Source organism: Leptopilina boulardi, unplaced genomic scaffold, assembly GCF_019393585.1.
Source record: "Leptopilina boulardi isolate dan_hultmark-lab unplaced genomic scaffold, ZJU_Lbou_2.1 LbouV2_364, whole genome shotgun sequence".
In the NCBI taxonomy this organism is placed as follows: domain Eukaryota; kingdom Metazoa; phylum Arthropoda; class Insecta; order Hymenoptera; family Figitidae; genus Leptopilina; species Leptopilina boulardi.
This window is the reverse complement of record NW_026137934.1, coordinates 225,164-244,003: the sequence shown is the minus strand read 5'-3', so window position 1 is coordinate 244,003 and position 18,840 is coordinate 225,164. Positions and strand designations below refer to the sequence as shown.

Genomic DNA, 18,840 nt, shown 5'->3' with positions numbered 1-18,840 from the left:
CCAATAAAAATCCATATTCGAATGTTGTCGACATGAAAAATATTTAATAAATATATAATGAAGAAAATGTCTCGCGCGCGCGTAAGACAAATATTATATTAGAAGCAAAAAAAGAAAAAAAATTGTCGTAAAAATGTTTCTTGAACAAAAGCGAGAACTGGAAGTTATTCTCCGACACTTCATTCTATGATATTGTTATAGTTTTTATTGTATAGTTTTTTGTATACGAAACTATTTACAATCTCATAAACAATGTAACGACTATCTGCACAAAATTATATGAATTATTTTAATAAGATTTCCACTTTTTATATTTACGATTTTTAGTTTTAGAGAGAAGGAAAAAAAAAAAATGTTTTCATGGTCGTTGCGAAGTACTGATTGCTCATTCCTGGTTTATTAGCTATTATTATAATTTATAAAATTGCACGCATGTAACAAAAAGTGAAGGGATAGAATATAACTTTATTATATGCAGTTGATTTTCTCTCTCTCTCTTTTCTCAAACATATATATTAAAAGGATCTGAATGAAAATGTGCCTATTGATTCTGAGTACAAAAGAAAATTTATAAAAATAGATTATAAAACTTTTTCTTTTTTTTATGTTATTTTTTGTATATATAAATCTTTTTTTTTTTTGTTTCTAATATTCTTATTAGAAAAAGATATAATTTATATATAAAAATTTCCCTCTGTTTTTTTTTCTCTTTATCGCAAAAGATATAAAAGTTCACTCCCTTAATATAATATATAAATATGAATAAGTTATGAGACATTTATATTTCTTCCTTATATACTTTATATAGAAGCGAATCGACAATTTCTAAATCACCCATATAGTCCAAAGATATCTGCATAAATTTTTCTTCTCCGATAAAGAGATAATATAGTAATAGAGATCAATCATAATTCTTGGGTCTTTTATTCAATTCCACAAGTCGCTATATTAGCATACATATGAGAGTTCAAAACAATCGAGAGGACAGATTTCTGATTCGATAAGAAGACAAGAGAAAACGTGGATTGTTTCTCTCGTAAAATCATATATATATATATATATATATATATATATATATATGAAATTCCATGTTTATTCAATATATATCGTAACTACTTTGGAAGCGCGGTTTTTTCTTATCGTTCGTAGGGTCAGGGATGGACTTGTGTGTGAGCTTTATTTGCCGGCGTTGCATTTATATTGGGGTGGGGGAGATCCACCGGGAGGGACGGCTAATTTCATCGTGATAAAAGGAGGACCCGAGGGGCTGTTCACTCTCGAATACCCGATTTGTAATGTAGAGAATATACTAGGTATCTTCCGAATATTCATCAATTAACATAAGAAAATGTAAATTTCTTGATTCTGAATATATTGTATTTTAATTGGAGATTACCGACGATTATTGAAAAGGACGTTCGAATTTGTCGAATACTATGCGAATCCAAACGAATCTCGTCGATTCCAGTAAAATTCTAAATCATGCAGTAAGAATTGTTGCGAGTCACGAATGGTTACGGAGACATACGAGCGAATTCGGCGGCGAATTATACAATTAATCTATTTTTCTTGCAATCTTACTCTTGCAAGTAATTACTTCAAATAAAATGAAAGCACTATTTCCCTTAATTTCAAAATAGGAATTACAAAAATGACTAGCAATCCTTAAAAATCTTTAATGAATTCTCAAATATTGTTCAATTGGATTTTCAGTGAACAGCCCCTCGGGAGGACCAGTAAATATATGCTCCTCCCGCTTTATATATATATAGAAGTGTATATTGCCTCGCGGCATATAAAAAAAATTATTAATCTCCTTGAACAATGACCAGACTGATGGCATAAACAAAATTCATTTATAATCGACTACTGATTCATTTTAAGAATCATTTTTAGATTTATTTTTTTATGGAGAAGAATTTAATTTATTTATCTAGATAGATTTTAATATTGTTTTTTATCGAAATTATTTAATATTTTAAAAATGAATTTAGAACAAAAAACTTTTTTTGATCCTGTGAAAGGATTCTGTTCCCTATTTTTTTTTTTTGGTATATTGAAAAAACTATTTTTATTAAATAATTATTAAGTTAATTAAATGGTATTTGTTTTAACTAGAGAAATTATTGATTGAAATACAGTTTATTTAATTCGAATAAAAATTATTTGGTTCAAATTTCTATTTGATACAGTGAAAAAATTTAATTTATTCGAATAATCGGTTTCAAATAATTATTATTTGAGTGGTATTTGCGTCAAATAAAGTAATTATTTGTTCAAATACAGTTGAATTATTTGCTAAATATTTATTTGATAATAGTTAAGTAACCGACTATTTGAATCAAATTTTTCTTTTCAGTGTAGTAAAGTAACCGAATACTTGAATCAAATAAATTTTCAGATTTTTAAGTTGTTTATACTTTTATGATATAGTTCAAAATAATTCATTTTTTTATTGTAATTTTGATTGATAGGTACACAGAAAATTAAAAGGCATTAAAATAAGCTGCAACGCTTCTTATTTTAATCTAATTTTGCTTATTTTAATCCATTTTGGTATTAAAATAAGCAAAATTGGATTAAAATAAGAAGCGTTGCAGCTTATTTTAATGCCTTTTAATTTTCTGTGTATAGTTGCGAATTGTTTTCGATATAATTTAAAGAAAGATGAATTTCTTAAATTTGATACTGATAATAATTTTCAGTAAACAATTACTATAGTACATGAAACTTTTTTGAGATAACCCGCGTGAAAAACGAACTATGGGAAAAAGCTATCAAAAGCTGGCAAAAGATGGGAGAAGATTTTCGCCATTGTTTTTAAGTTTTATCCCATACTTCAAAGAATTGCAAAAAGCTCACAAACCATTGCTTATGAGCCTTTCCCATACTTTTTTTTTTATCATATAACATTGCTAAAATCTTGCCAAAGTATTGCAAAAATATGGGAATAAAATAAAGTCAATTTTTTCTAACTTACTTCTTATTTTTCTCATTTTTTTTCTGAAAATCATTGCAAAACAATGGGAAAAAGATTAAGAAAGAAAAAATTTATTTTTCTCATTTTTTCATCTTTAAAAATTAGATTTTTAAAGTATTGCTAAAACCTGGCAAAAATATACGAACAAAATTAATCAATTTTTCTCGTTATTTTAGCTTTAAAAATCTGATTTTTGAAGTATTGCAAAAATATGGGAATAAGATTTTGAAAGAAAAAATCAATTTTCCTCTATTTTTCAACTTTGAAAATTTGATTTTTAAAGTATTGCAAAAATATGGGAAAAAGATTTTGAAAGAAAAAATCAATTTTCCTCTATTTTTCAACTTTAAAAATTTGATTTTTAAAGTATTGCAAAAATATGGGAAAAAGATTTTGAAAGGAAAAATCAATTTTCCTCTATTTTACAACTTTAAAAATTTGATTTTTAAAGTATTGCAAAAATATGGGAAAAAGATTGGAAAGAAAAAATCAATTTTCCTCTATTTTTCAACTTTAAAAATTTAATTTTTAAAGTATTGCAAAAATATGGGAAAAAGATTTTAAAAGGAAAAATCAAATTTCCTCTATTTTTCAACTTTAAAAATTTAATTTTTAAAGTATTGCAAAAATATGGGAAAAAGAGTTTGAAAGGAAAAATCAATTTTCCTCTAATTTTCAATTTTAAAAATTTGATTTTTAAAGTATTTTCCTCTATTTTTCAATTTTAAAAATTTGAGTTTTAAAGTATTGCAAAAATATGGGAAAATTGATTTTTCCTTTCAAAATCTTTTTCCCATATTTTTGCAACACTTTAAAAATCAAATTTTTAAAGTTGAAAATTAGAGGAAATTTATTTTTTCTTTCAAAATCTTTTTCCCATATTTTTGCAATACTTTAAAAATCAAAATTTTAAAGCTGAAAAATCGAGAAAGATTGATTTTTTCTTTCCAATCTTTTTCCAATGATTTCGCAATACTTTAAAAAACAAAGTTTTAAAGTTTAAAAAATAAGGGAAATTGATTTTTTCACTACCAATCTTTTTCCCATATTTTTGCAATACTTTAAAAATCAAAATTTTAAAGTTGAAAAATAGAGGAAAATTGATTTTTTCTTTCAAAATCTTATTCCCATATTTTTGCAATACTTCAAAAATCAGATTTTTAAAGCTAAAATAACGAGAAAAATTGATTAATTTTGTTCGTATGTTTTTGCCAGGTTTTAGCAATACTTTAAAAATCTAATTTTTAAAGATGAAAAAATGAGAAAAATAAATTTTTTCTTTCTTAATCTTTTTCCCATTGTTTTGCAATGATTTTCAGAAAAAAAATGAGAAAAATAAGAAGTAAGTTAGAAAAAATTGACTTTATTTTATTCCCATATTTTTGCAATACTTTGGCAAGATTTTAGCAATGTTATATGATATTAAAAAAAAGTATGGGAAAGGCTCATAAGCAATGGTTTGTGAGCTTTTTGCAATTCTTTGAAGTATGGGATAAAACTTAAAAACAATGGCGAAAATCTTCTCCCATCTTTTGCCAGCTTTTGATAGCTTTTTCCCATAGTTCGTTTTTCACGCGGGAAATTTCTAGTTTTATATATATATGAAAATATTCAATTTTTCGATAAAAAATATATGAAAAGTAAGTAAGATTCAAAATGAAAAAAATATTCTATAATCATTATAATTTTTTTTTTTTTTCTTAAGAATAGTATAGTGAGTATAAAATATATATATTTATTTTCAGGATGCGACGGAGAATCGGATGAAGGTGGTAGCAAGCGTAGAAGAAGCAGGACAAATTTCAATAGTTGGCAATTGGAGGAACTGGAACGAGCTTTCCTCTCGAGCCATTATCCCGATGTATTTATGAGGGAAGCGTTGGCTGTGAGACTCGAATTAAAGGAAAGCCGCGTTGCAGTAAGTATTTTTTTTTTAACATTACATTGTAGTTATTAAAAAAAGGCTCATCACTTATATAAATTTCTATTATAATCTTTTATCGATTAGATATTATATTATTTATACAGAAAAAATTATTTTCTAATTTATTAATTGGAGTTTTTATTATTCTATACTAGAAGCAATAAATGCAAAAAGAAATTTAATATTATAAATAAAAATTGTAATTGAGTTTGATTTTTATCAGCAGGAGAAAATGTTGATAAAAATAAATATAACAAATATAGATGAGAAACGAATTGAATTTAGATTAGTTTCTTTTGGTAGGTTTCTTTTAATGTTTGTCGCATTTATATAAGGGGTGCATAAAATTTTTTTTTTTTTTTGAAGATTACGTGGGTAAGATAGGCGCGAATATTTGAATTGAGTTTAGATTTGGAGTTGATGCGGGAAGGTTGATACTCGACAGACGTTTAGGGAGTATTCGACCTTTTGACTTGCTGAGATCTCGCAGCATCTCTCTTAACCCTCTTTTTGTTTCTCTCTCTCTCTCTCGTTCCCCTCTCTTGGGGGTAGTTAGTCCATCTGCTAGAGCTCTCTGTGGTTTGCTCTCGGCGTTGTTCTTCTTCTCCTCCACATCTTTTGGAAACTGCGCGCCGTTCAAATGCACATGGGGTGCCAAAACCAATGGGGAATTAGAATTCAAGTGTATATCTTATCTTATCTCTAATGACATCCACTTGTCACGTGTTTCCTCTTCAAATGTATATAAATACAAAACACAATTAATAGTTGTATCACATCATACATTATTTTTTTTGTTATTGGTATATATATACACTGAAATAATTTTTATTTATAATTATAATGTATTTTAAAATGGGGAAAACTCTGATTTTGTATGAAATTTACTAATTTCTTATCAAATAATACCAAAAATTAATCATACTAATCTTTAGTATTATTTGGTCAGAAACTAATACGATTAAATAGCATACAAATGTAGAGTTTTCTCAATTTTAAAATACACTATATTAATTTTTTAAATGAAAATATTTTCAGTGTAGTTTTATTACTGCGGTATGATTCCAGAGAAGTGGAAATTTAATTTGAAATAATTGTAAGAAGTAAATTAAAACAAAAAATTTTTCATTTGACAGTCTGAAATTAATTTACCTTTTAAATTTATTGGGAAATTTTCACTTATTTAGAGTGTATGATATTTGGCGATACACGGGGAAAAATAAAGTAATTTATTAAATTAATTTAATTACTTTCAATGTAAATAATAAATCAAATGAAATGAAAAATCCTAAATTGCCCGGAATCTCTGTCAATTTTTCCTCCGGAAATAGTAAAAATACTATACTATTATTGAGTAAACTTTACTATACCAGGAGTAATTTTTTTCTATCTTCGAAGCAAAAGTTGCCAGAGATGCGTAGAATTTTTGAACAGTTTAGATTTTACTTTGTAACTATAGTAAGAGTTAATTTATATTTTTTTCCATGTACTTTTGGGTCTTTATTTACAACAAAATTTTTCTTAAGGCCAGGTCCAAGTGAGGCAGCGCCATCTACATTGAAACTAAAATTTTGGAAAATTTTCAACAGCCTTTTCTTAAAACAAGATGGTAAAATGCTTTTTCCTTTATGGATAATTGATTATTGGCAAGATATACACCAGCTAAAACTTTTTTTGAGTTAAAATAATAAAAAAAATTTTATGTCAATAAATTAAATATGAGCACTTTTTTCACAAAAACTGTAACAGTACTTTCTCAGAAATTACAATCAAAAATGCTATTTCCATTTGGAAAATTAATAAACGCTAAAAAATACACGACCTAAGATTTACCAATCACGAAAATAACAAAAAAAAAAGTATTTTAACATAACATATTGTACTCATTATGACAGCCGTTTGGCAGGTTATATATGTCACCAGACGTTTCGCAGTTTTGCCGAAAGGAGGAGATTGGCGCTGTTGCTAACCACCTGAAATACATAATCTACCAAAGGGCTGTCACAATCAGTAAAGCAGTATCAATATGTTAAATATTTAATAAAATTTTTTTTTGTTATTTTCGTGATTGGTAAATCTTAGGTCGTGTATTTTTTAGCGTTTATTAATTTTCCAAATGGAAATTGCATTTTTGATTGTAATTTCTGAGAAAGTACTGTTACAGTTTTGGTGAAAAAAGTGCTCATATTTAATTTATTGACATAAAATTTTTTTTATTATTTTAACTCAAAAAAAGTTTTAGCTGGTGTATATCTTGCCAATAATCAATTATCCATAAAGGAAAAAGCATTTTACCATCTTGTTTTAAGAAAAGGCTGTTGAAAATTTTCCAAAATTTTAGTTTCAATGTAGATGGCGCTGCCTCACTTGGACCTGGCCTTAACGATTGTTATAATCAGCGATAGTTTATACAATTATTAAAATCAAAAATATTATTTTGTACACTGAAAAAATTTTTGTGCAACAGATGTCCCAATCGGAAAATTTTAGTTATAACTTCACTCATAAAAACTGGTAAATATTTAGCATGAAGTTAATTGAATATATAGAAATTTTTTGTTTGTCAACATTATTATCGGTTAATATAACAATAGTCATGAAAAATGTTGTGTCAAAATAATACTCAAAATCGGAAAATATGATTTAATATATGTCATTCGCCTCGTTTTGTACCTTTAAAAAAAATTCAAAATTGCCACCAAGACGTCGATTACCTTTAAAAGACCTTCTTCATCCAAACGAGATATGGACGTTGAAAAAATTGAGGGGCAAAAGGGAAGGAGGGGGAATGGAAGGGTGGCTGTCAATTTCACGGCCGGTCGGACAAGCGCTTTTATGCTGGCACCCTCCCGTCTGCTCTCTCTCTCTCTCTCGCTTTCTCTCTATAATTCTATATAGTCATCCATAGGATATTTATATTTATGCGCTTAGACACGCTTGGCGAAACATGTGCGACTAGCGCTTGTCTCCTACGCAAATCCGCAGATAATAATTTGAGTCCGCATCAGTTGTATTTTGGACCCTTGCAAGGAATTGGAGACATATTTTCGAATATAGAGAGGGGGGGAACCCTTTTTCTTTTTTTGTAATATATAAAAGATTGGACGATAATTATTTTGATCCTATGTGACGTCTTCGCGTAGATACATATGTTCTCTGGTTGCGAGAGAGGCGGAGAGAGATTAGATAGGAAATCAACAGATTTGTCGGAGGGATAAAACTAATACGTGGATAATGAAGTCGTTCTTATCGTGCGCCACTGGAAATGACTGTGTGTGCCGACGGTGAACTTTGTATGTGTGAAGTATATGGCCTTTTTGGGTGAGTTGAGAATACGATCCTATGCGGCCTCTCGTGTCGCTAAACAAGGGTTGTAACTTTGCTTTCAGCTTGATTCTCAACACCTTTCTACGAAAGGTACCAGGGGTTAGGGGGAGGGGATGATAATTTTGGTGGATTAACTTTTATTTAGCTCTAATTTTCCTCGAATGCACTTTTTCAGTTTACTTTGTTGCAAGTTTTTTTTTTTTTTAAATTGTATATAATGGACTTTTTGAAAACGGTGTAATTTTATGTCTTATCTGTCGCTAATTATGTGTTTTATATTATTATTATTTTCTTTAATAACAGTTACTATTTACGAATAAGTAAATTAAATTTTCATATTTTTTTTACAGTTTTATTTTATATTATTTTATATTTTTATTCAATATTTGATGTTTTTATTAGTCTAGACACGGTGAAAGGGACCTTACAGTAAACATAACCTAAAAATTTGTTCACCGAAAGGTCCCTTTCATTGAGTCAGGACACTATATATTTTTATTTATTTTATATATTACTTATTTTCTATTTCTTATTTTTTTTAGTATTTATTTTATATTTTTGTTTGATATTGCATTTGTTAGAAAATTTATTGCCATCATTTGTCAGGGTATATTCATATTTATTAAAAATATCTAAACGAAAGTCATTTTGATGATTATGAATTAAGAATTTGGTGTTTTAATTTAATTGTCAGGAAAATTACGAAAGCTTGGAACAATTTGTAAGCACGACGACAACGGCTTTTTTTGTGTAATTATATTTAAAAATAGTTAATTTTTTTTTATCAAGCAAGTTTCTTATCAAAATTCTTATTACTTTGTATATGTGTAAGAAATATAGAAGGAATTGCCTTTTAACCGCGATTTATGTTACACGTGGATGTATTGAAAAAAAGTAATTTTTAACAAAAGAAAATTAAACTCTTCTTTTATTATAATAAAGTAGTAAATGGAATTTGTTGCTCGTGTATGAAAACAAATTATTTTTAATTAAAAAAAAATATTTTTTTAATTTTTTTCAATTCATTTTCATATTTTTCAATTAATTTTTTCAAACGTTTACATTTTTACGTATATATTTATTTTTTAGCAGTGCAAAATAGAGTAATAAAAAAAATAGGTAGCAGTTAAGTGTTTATGTTAACAGATAATTAAGATTGTAAGGTTTTCTCATTAGTATAGTCGGATAGTGAGAAGAGTAGGTTGACGAAGGGTCGTTTTAGATGGAATGGGGTTGTTTGCGTGAGCGTTAGCTGTTATAAAGTGCGCTTGCACTATCAGAGCTCTTAGAACGGGCAAAAAGTAACCTTAGAATGATGAAGAAGAAAAAGAAGAAGAAGAAGAAGTCATAAGGGCAAGTGACGTGACTTGGCCAGGGTGTTTTAGAGGGTTGCAAAAAGGGGCTATTGATCTCAAGCTCGCGTGAGACCAGCGCCATTTACCGGCTGCGGTTACCCTTTGTAACTATAATGTCTTCATTCCACATACCTTTTTTTTTTTCTTGAATTGTCGACTTTATAATGCACTCTTATCAAATCAGTGACACGGTATATATATATATGTATATACATGGTTCGTGCACGAGTGTCACTTTAACACCCCAGCAACTTGTCGATTCATATCTGTAAATTCTCGTTATTTTTATATTAATTACTTTATTGTGTGTATGTTTGTATAGTTTTGATGAGTTAATTTAATCTTCTAATAGTTTCGATCGTTTTTTAAAATTAATATTTATATCAATTGAGATAATTAAAATTAATATACAGAAAAAATTTATTTTCCTTAATTATTACAATGAAAAAAAAAATTTATTTGAATCTAATAATTGGTTACTTGACTATTATTATAAATACACGGAGAAAAAAGGAAAAACGAATAAAGTAACATTTGCTATTTTAAAAGGTAAACCTGAACTGTTCGCAGTTTCTGGAAATTTTTACTTCAGACATAGTAAAATTTACTCCTGAAATAGTAAAAAATTATTCCCGAATTAGTAAATTTTACAATTTCTGGAGTCAAAATTGCGTAGAAACTGTTCAGGTTTTACTTTTAAAATAATTATTATTTTAGTCAATTAAATGGTATTTGTTTCAAATACAGAAATTCTGGATTAAAAATTTTAAATACAGTCTATTTAATTCAAATAAAAATTATTTGGCTCAAGTAAATATTTATTTGATAATAAAGTAGGTACATAATATTATTCGAATCAAATTTTTTATAAATATTTACTTGGATTTTGTTTTAAAATGTTATAAATTTTTTCACATTAAAGAATTATTTATTTTTTCGAATACAATTTTTAATTTGTTTATTAGAAAAACAATTTCTTCTTTAAATGTATCTATATAATATTTGTACATTTCTTCTCATTAGACAAATATAGCAGCTGGTGGGATATATTTTTTTTTTTATTGCAGTTTATGTAAACGTGATTTGTAATAACATATTTTGAAACAAATTGATTTGCAATAAAAATGTTTCATTAAAACAAGTTTTCCTTCGAAATAACTGCTTTTTAGAATATTGGTAGTTAAAAAAATATTTCGTATTAATTAAATATTACAAAGAAATAAATTATATTAGTGATGAGAATTATATACGCTTTTTAGTCTCTTTTTGTTTGTTAATTTATCGATTATTATTCTCATTACAGGTGTGGTTCCAAAACCGCAGAGCAAAGTGGAGGAAAAAGGAGCACACAAAAAAAGGACCCGGTAGACCTGCGCACAATGCACATCCACAAAGTTGTAGCGGTGAACCAATTCCCCCGGAAGAATTGAGGAGAAAAGAACGCGAAAGGCGACAGAAAAAAATTCTAAAAGCTCTCGAAAGACAACAACGAAAATTAGCCGCTAAGGTAAATTGAGTTTTATAATATAATTACATGAGGAAAAGAAATTTTTTTTATATAATAGAAAGTAGTTTTGTTAATTAATTAATTTAGTTTTATTAATTTGTTTATAATTAACTATTAATTTGATTTTTAAAAAATTCCAGTTTGGAAATACAAAATTTAAAAAAAAAAAATCTTAACTGTCAGTAGATTTTTAAACGTGTATCACCGTCAAGTTGAAATTTGCAACACTCTCGCGTGTATTACAGTTGCCCGAGTATAATTGCAATATATTTTCGTGTAATCATAAATTTCGTGAACCACGTGACTCTCGCCACAATTGGATTTTGCCAACCCGCACATAAAGTATGCAAAATATATTTTCCACAAACTATGTGTATATGTACATTGTTGCTATTCGCAATGAGAGAAATGCTTTTCCATATAATGAAACGTTATTCTTAATTCCCTTAATCATGTAAATGTTTTTTCGCATGGCAATACATATACACGTATATATATAGTACACGACAAGGATTTAGACACGTCTGTCATATATATATACGCGTGACGATAAATTATTATGGATTGAGAACTAACATTTATCTCCAAGCAACTATATTGCATTCGTCATATAAATGAATAATAATTAATTTAACTATATGCAAATTATTAATTATCTCATTTTGACTTCCTCTTAAATACATATATTATGAATTAGAAAGTGACACATTCAAAGTAAAATATAAATTGAATGTTAATTTCTTTGCTTGGATTTTTTTTTTTCTTGAACACATTTCAATTACAGTATTTTGCCGCGACTTGAGAGGGGAAATAAAAATCGCGTGACTTAAACTATATATACATATTATGTATATGAAAATTGCTTTTTGAATTCTTTTTTTTTATTAATTATTATATTAAGAGCTGGCTTTTTTTCAATCAATCTGATAATAAATATTATATAAAATTTTGAAAAGTTAAATTGGATTATAATAAAAATAAACTTTTTTGTAATTTTATTAATTATAGAAATGATAAAGAAAATTGGAATATAAGTTTATAAAAAAAACATTTCAACTTGACGGAAGGAGAATGTAGATTGCAATTAGACTTCAATTAAAGTGAGTTAATTAGTGTGTATGATTCTATATAGTCAGAATCACTGATTCATATCATTTTCTAAGGTATTAATTTATTTTTTTTTTCCCCCTTTGCAATATCGATTTAATCAATTTTCTCTTTATTTTTTTTTTTTGCAGGGAATTTCCGTTGATCTCTCGACATTGCGAGCCGAATGGGAACAACGAAGTGCCGCAGCATCAAGTGGCAATTCCTTAGGCTCTTTTGGTCATTTGAGCAATAATAATGAGGGCAGCAGTATTTCCGGTTCGGGGAATGATGCAAATGAAGAAATCGATGTTGTTGGTGGTCTTGATTCATGTAGCGAAAGTGATAGCGAACGAGTTGATGATTCAGCCGCCGATGGTTCGATAGATGGTGAATGTTATCCGCGTATGATTGTTGATCAAAAATCACCAAATTCCTCGAATAATCATCATCCACTTCAAAATGCAAATTCGGGTTTTCATATTAATTTAGATATGAATCATCAACAGGGAATAAATCATTGGGGTTTAAGTCTATTGGAACGAAGACGAGAACTTATTAGTCTAAGTAATTCGGGATTGAGAACATCGTCATCGAATAATAACAATAATAATAATAATAATCATCATCATCATCGACTGATCTCATCGCAACAAAATAATGATCGTGTTCTGCATGACGATGAGGTGCAGAGTAGCAGTATTGATCTGTCTGTGAAAGGTAGGGAGGAAAGAAAGAGACTGAATCCATTCTCGATAGACAGCCTCCTTGGTAATAATCGGTCCAGTACTCCCATTATTGTTAAACAAGACAGGTCATCAACACCCACTCTCTCCAATGGTAGAGAATCAACTACCCCCACTTCGTTCACATCCCCCATTTCATTACCAACATCACCCTCAACCACGTAGTCTTCTCTCCGGGTTTAAGAAAAATAGCGTTACCTTTTTTTTTTTTTATTTTGCTTCAGTAATCATTATTCGTGAAAAAAAAGTTCGAATTCAGTTTTAAATTCATTTGATATTAAAATTAAGCGGAATTGAAATATTAATTATGGACTTAATTTTGGAAATATCTTAAATTATCACAAATATTGTTCTTCGGATAATTTTATTATAATTCGAAATTTAAATTGGTCTTTAATTATTATTTTAAATTTTTAATTAGATATGTATTTCAATATTTAATTGAAAACAAAATAAATTAGAAAAATTTATCTCGTTTATCGTAAAATTGTGAGATTGATCTCAAGAACTTGTTTTGATTTTTTCTCGTTATTTTTATTTAACGAGTTAGGTTATAGAACTATATAAATTATATTATATATAATTATATAAATTAAAAAAAAAAATTCCTTATATTGATTATATATGTAAATAATTCGGTTCAGTAAATCGAATTATTAAATAATATTTATTTATGCTTTCAGTAGAAAAAAAAATGTTTGTACATTTGATTAAAATTACAAAAAAAAATTAAAAAAAGAAAAATGAATTTTATTTGCAATTTGCAAATAACCTTATAATGTAAAAAGGAAAAAGAGAAAGAAAAAAAAAATCAAAAATATTAGTAAATTAAAATAACGAAATTTTGGAATTCGAATCATTACTGAAGCAAAATTTACGGTGACGCTAAACTTATATCCTCTCCACATATCTTTTTCTATAGATCCCATTTTCATCGAGAGGCAAATGTGCAATAAAATTAATAAACAAAAAAGACATCGTGCAAACGATGGTCAAGTCCTTCTTAAAAAAAAAAAGTAAAAAGAATTTTTTTTTTTTCCATATTGTCGCGACATTTATTTATTAATATTATTTATCATCATTATCATTATCATATAATTAAGAAGGACTTGCCACGTAATTTTTTGAAATGTATATTTATTGTAAATAGTTCGACGCAGTAATTTAATTGACGTAGTGTTTACGGAAAAAAAGTCTAATGTTCGACGATTTGCGAATATTATTTAAAAGAAAAAAATAAATATAGGGTTTTGTGCGCCCAAAAAGTGTGTAAATAAATATGAGTGTGTAGGTAGGCAACTATATGACTTGTGAATGAATTAATTCACAAGCTTTGAAGATAGAACACGCCATAAAAAAAAAAGAAAAAAAAATATTGAGATTCAAAAAACAGTACCTACCGTATATCCATTATAAATATATTAATTTATTCTCAAATACATTGATTTATTGATCTACAGACAAACCTTATCAATTCCATAAATCCTATTTTACAGCCTTCTTTAAATTAAAATCTGAATTATATTATTTCAGCTCATATAATTTTTAATTATATTTCTTTTTTTCATTAAAAATTAAATAAAAATGAAAATTTAATTAATTGGCCTTTTTTTTATTCTTCTTATTAATGTTTCTTTTTAAAAAATAAATTTCAGCTTGGAATATAATTAACATGTTTTTCTATATATATAGTAAAAATAAGTGACAATTGAATGCATCAATTAGCGGGAATTAAATTTCAACTGATCGAATATAATAAGATATAAAGCGGTATTTTCTTTGACATTTTAATCGTTAGAGAATGGATGACCGTAAACAAAAGGCAATGAGAGGTGAAAGAAGATGATAAATAAAATACTGAAATACATCTCGACAATGACTCGATAATGAGTTGCTCCCAGTAATTTATATGATTGCAAATATAATTATTAAGCTCATTAACAATTTCAGTTTCTTCTTTTATTCTTTCATTTGCAACTATTTCATATTTATAATTATATATGTTATATTTTATATTTATTTAAAATATTTAATATTTCAGAAAAAAAAATTTTTAAATAAAAGGATATTATTTTCGTTATGAAATTGAATAGTTTTTTTTTAATTTTCATTTGAAAATAGCGAAATAATATTAAAAGAAAATTGTTTTGCTTTACGCATTTGTTAAGGTATATCCATATTCGCAATAAGAGACAATTGAGTTCTGATATATTTTTTTTTGTATCGATCGGAACTTTCAATTCAGAACCTATTATTTCTAGATTTTATGGGGGAGAAAAAAAAACCTATCACGCAAACTGCGATTGAAATTATTTATTCACTTACACCTCGTGGAAAAAATATTTATTTCACACTAATTTTAATATATAATCCCTCATTTTCATCTCCGACTTTTTTTTTTAACAAAAATGATTTTTTTTTTTAAATATTTTTCCATCCAAGTTTAATTTATAAACATTTCTCTTTTGAAAATAAAAAATTTTATTTTCTGAAAATTATTTATATATATCAAACTAGATACCTATCTATAAATTTTATTTTATTTTTTTTGCTTTTTTAATTGAATAAAATGAAAAATTTTACTGCTTTAAATTAAATGCAGATGATATTTATATTAAATAATAATTTATGTAATATAAATTATGATTAATTGTCCATGAGAAAGAAATCTGACACTTTTTTAACAGGTATAATAACTGGCAATATAAAACATATGGCGAAGGTAAATGTAGACCTGTTAGGAAAAAAAAATTGTATATATATATTCTTCAATAGTGTGTTAGTGATATACACCTTGGCGTCACAAAAACAGACTCTATTTCACGGATGATCTAAAGTCATAGAAAGTGAAGTGCTACACAGAAAATTAAAAGGCATTAAAATAAGCCGCAACGCTTATTATTTTAATCCAATTTTGCTTATTTTAATCCATTTTCGTATTAAAATAAGCAAAATTAGATTAAAATAATAAGCGTTGCAGCTTATTTTAATACCTTATAATTTTCTGTGTAATTCTAAATAATTCATGCCAGGAAGAACATCATTCAGAAACCGTTTGAAAAAAAATATCCGCCTTCACTATTATTTTCATTCAAAGGCTTATATATTTCTTCTTTATTTCCTTATTTCTATTTCTTTATATATTCCTTACTTTGCAATAAGATCTTTATAATTCATATTTTTTTATTACCTGATGATAAAATGCGCTTGTTATAAATAAATTCACGATAATTTCAATCTGGATTCGAATAAAATTGTAAATTTTTTTATTACTCAATTTTTATAAAGAAAAAACACTTTTTTCTTTGAAAGAAATGAGTACGCTTTTTTTTGTACGATTAATCGCACGAGTTGTTAAATTTAATTGAGTTGGATTTTAAAAATTAATTCAAAACTTGAGTTAATTATTAACTTTTATAATTAATGAAAATTAATATAATTGTAATTTTTATTTATGTTATATTTTAGTACTTTTTTTATGTTATTAATTTCTATATTCTGTGTATTGTCAAATAATTTCATGAAAATTTGATTCAAATAATCGATTGATATCAAATAATTTTTGTAAAAAAATACCACTTAATTTGACTCAATAATTATTTAATACTACACTGAAAAAAAATATTGATTGGGGTTATCATTTTTGAGATGACCATTTTTAGTTATAACTGTTGCTAATTTATTAGTTATGGTTACTATTTTTAATGATTGGCATAACTATTTTATTAGTTGGATTAACTAATTATTTTTTGGAATAACTAATTAGTTACCTTACTAACGAAATGATTAGGCTGATTAACTAAATGGTAATAGTTACTAATATAAATTAGCAAAAATACTCTTACTAACAAATGGTATATCATTTTGTTAGTAAGAGTATTTTTGCAGTATTTTTTATAATCGCAACCAATCGTTTCTCTCAGTGTACTAAATATTTATTTAATAATAATCAAGTAACTGATTTTTCAATAGGAAATTATTATTCAGCCAAAATGATAAATTGTTAAATTAATTCGTTGCTAAATTATGATAAATAATTGTTAATAATCTTTTTTTGCAGAAGGAAAAATTAATAGTAAATTGAAAATCTAATTTATTAATAAAATTTTTTTTTAGTTTTATTCAATAATAACAAAATATGTAAAAAAATATGATTGATCGAGATAAAGAAGTATGAGCGTTTCTCCCGGTTGTAGATTTTAGTAATCGCGTTCAAGATGAGAGGATTGAAACAGTGAAAACAATTTGCGGGATTTTTTATATGCTTTTTGTGTGAGGATTTTTTTTTTCTTATAATATACGCATATATAATATTTTATTCGGTTATCGTGATTCACGAAGTGTACAAAAGCGGGGCGCGGTTTTTGTTTCTCTCTCTCTCTCTCTCTCACTCTTTCTTGCGAGAGACGATCTTTATGCGCGTACAAGGTGTAACTTTGTTCGATCGAGTCCGATCCATAATAGATCAGGCGGCAGATGCTTCTTCGTTGGTTATTACCCAGAGGTCATAAGGTCGATCGCTCACATAAACCATTTAGGCATCGATCGACTATCGATACCGATATTTCCCAGACGTATATCGGTTATCTTTTCGCTACGATCTGCGCACTCCGACAAAAGCCACGCCACATTCTCTCTCTCGCGCTTTCGCTCAAGCCCCACCCACACGGTTTTGAGATTAAATATATCTGGATCTGCGCACGTTTTGTACACCTCTCGAAAACTTTTGCGAGAGATTCATATATAGTAAATATATATATATATATATATATATATTTCATAATATTAGGGCCTTTGTTGAGGATGCCAAGAAGGTTCGCACTCGCGCGCAACATCTTCCCTCGTAAATTTCGAAAATGATTTCCTATGCATCTTGGGATTTCAATCTCCTGTTGCAACTGGGAGAGAGATCCCGCAGAACCACCCAAGTGCATCAGGGTTTAATATTATATGAGAAATAATAGTTTTTTTTTGTATACTTTCGTACAGAAAAAATTGAAATTTTCTGTTTTCAACGCCTCTTGCAATAAAAATTATCTTTTGTTTTTTTTAAATGGAGATTTTTTTTTCAAAGATGATCTTTTAAGAGGAAAAATGATTTTTTTCTATAATTGTAGGTGATCTTCTTTTTAAATTATACGACTAGCAAAAGACACATGTGTAGAACATTTTTAAAATATGTAATTTTTATACTAGAATAAAAATAATAAATATATATAGGTAAATAGGTAATAATAGTAGAAAAAATAAATAACTAAAATCAAAAATATTTTATTTTATTATTATTATTATTATTTTATTTTTATATTCAAAAATCAAATATTTTAATCCAGTTGCAATTCGTGTTTTGACCTGTTTAGATGTCATAATATTTATTGGTATTAAAATAAAAATAATAATAGTATTAAAAATAAATAACTAGAAAATTACAATTCAAATAATTCCAAAAATATAAAATTCAATCTAGTTGCAATTCGTGTTTTGACCTGTTTAAACGTGATCATATTTAATTAAATTATTCAATTTAATTATATAATTTAATTAATATTTAATTAAAAATTCAATTATTTGCAATTCGTGTTTTGACCTGTTAAGAAGTGATAGTATATTTTCGTATAAAAAAAATTATATGTACAGTAATTTTCAAATTAAAACCTTCAGTAATTTAATATAAGTGAGAAAAAATTATATTTTTAATTTTTTTTATTATATTATATATTGTATAATATTTTATTATTCAGAGTGATTTTTATGTTCCGGACCCCCTAAAAATTTTTTTAATTCCACTTTTTTTTGTTTAAAAAATGAATTTAAAGAAAGATTTTTAGGGTGTTTGAAACATAAAAATCACCCTGTATAATAATATTATAAAATATACTTTCAACTATACATTAATTAAAGTCGAAGTTTGGAAC

The 18,840-nt window shown here is 26.7% G+C and overlaps 1 protein-coding gene and 1 long non-coding RNA gene across 2 annotated transcripts in view; both read left to right on the top strand.

The window, feature by feature from the left end:
* LOC127286901 (transcription initiation factor TFIID subunit 1-like) overlaps positions 1–14,364 on the top strand; it is a 36,475-nt gene extending 22,111 nt beyond the window's left edge. Inside the window, exons 2-4 of the mRNA XM_051313526.1 lie at positions 4,726–4,898; positions 10,890–11,093; positions 12,332–14,364. Coding sequence (XP_051169483.1) covers positions 4,726–4,898; positions 10,890–11,093; positions 12,332–13,090 — 1,136 coding nt within the window. The 3' untranslated portion in view covers positions 13,091–14,364. The remainder of the gene's footprint in view (positions 1–4,725; positions 4,899–10,889; positions 11,094–12,331) is intronic.
* Positions 1–18,840, top strand: part of LOC127286903 (uncharacterized) — a 342,205-nt gene that overhangs the window by 110,711 nt on the left and 212,654 nt on the right. The gene's annotated exons all lie outside the window — the stretch shown is intronic.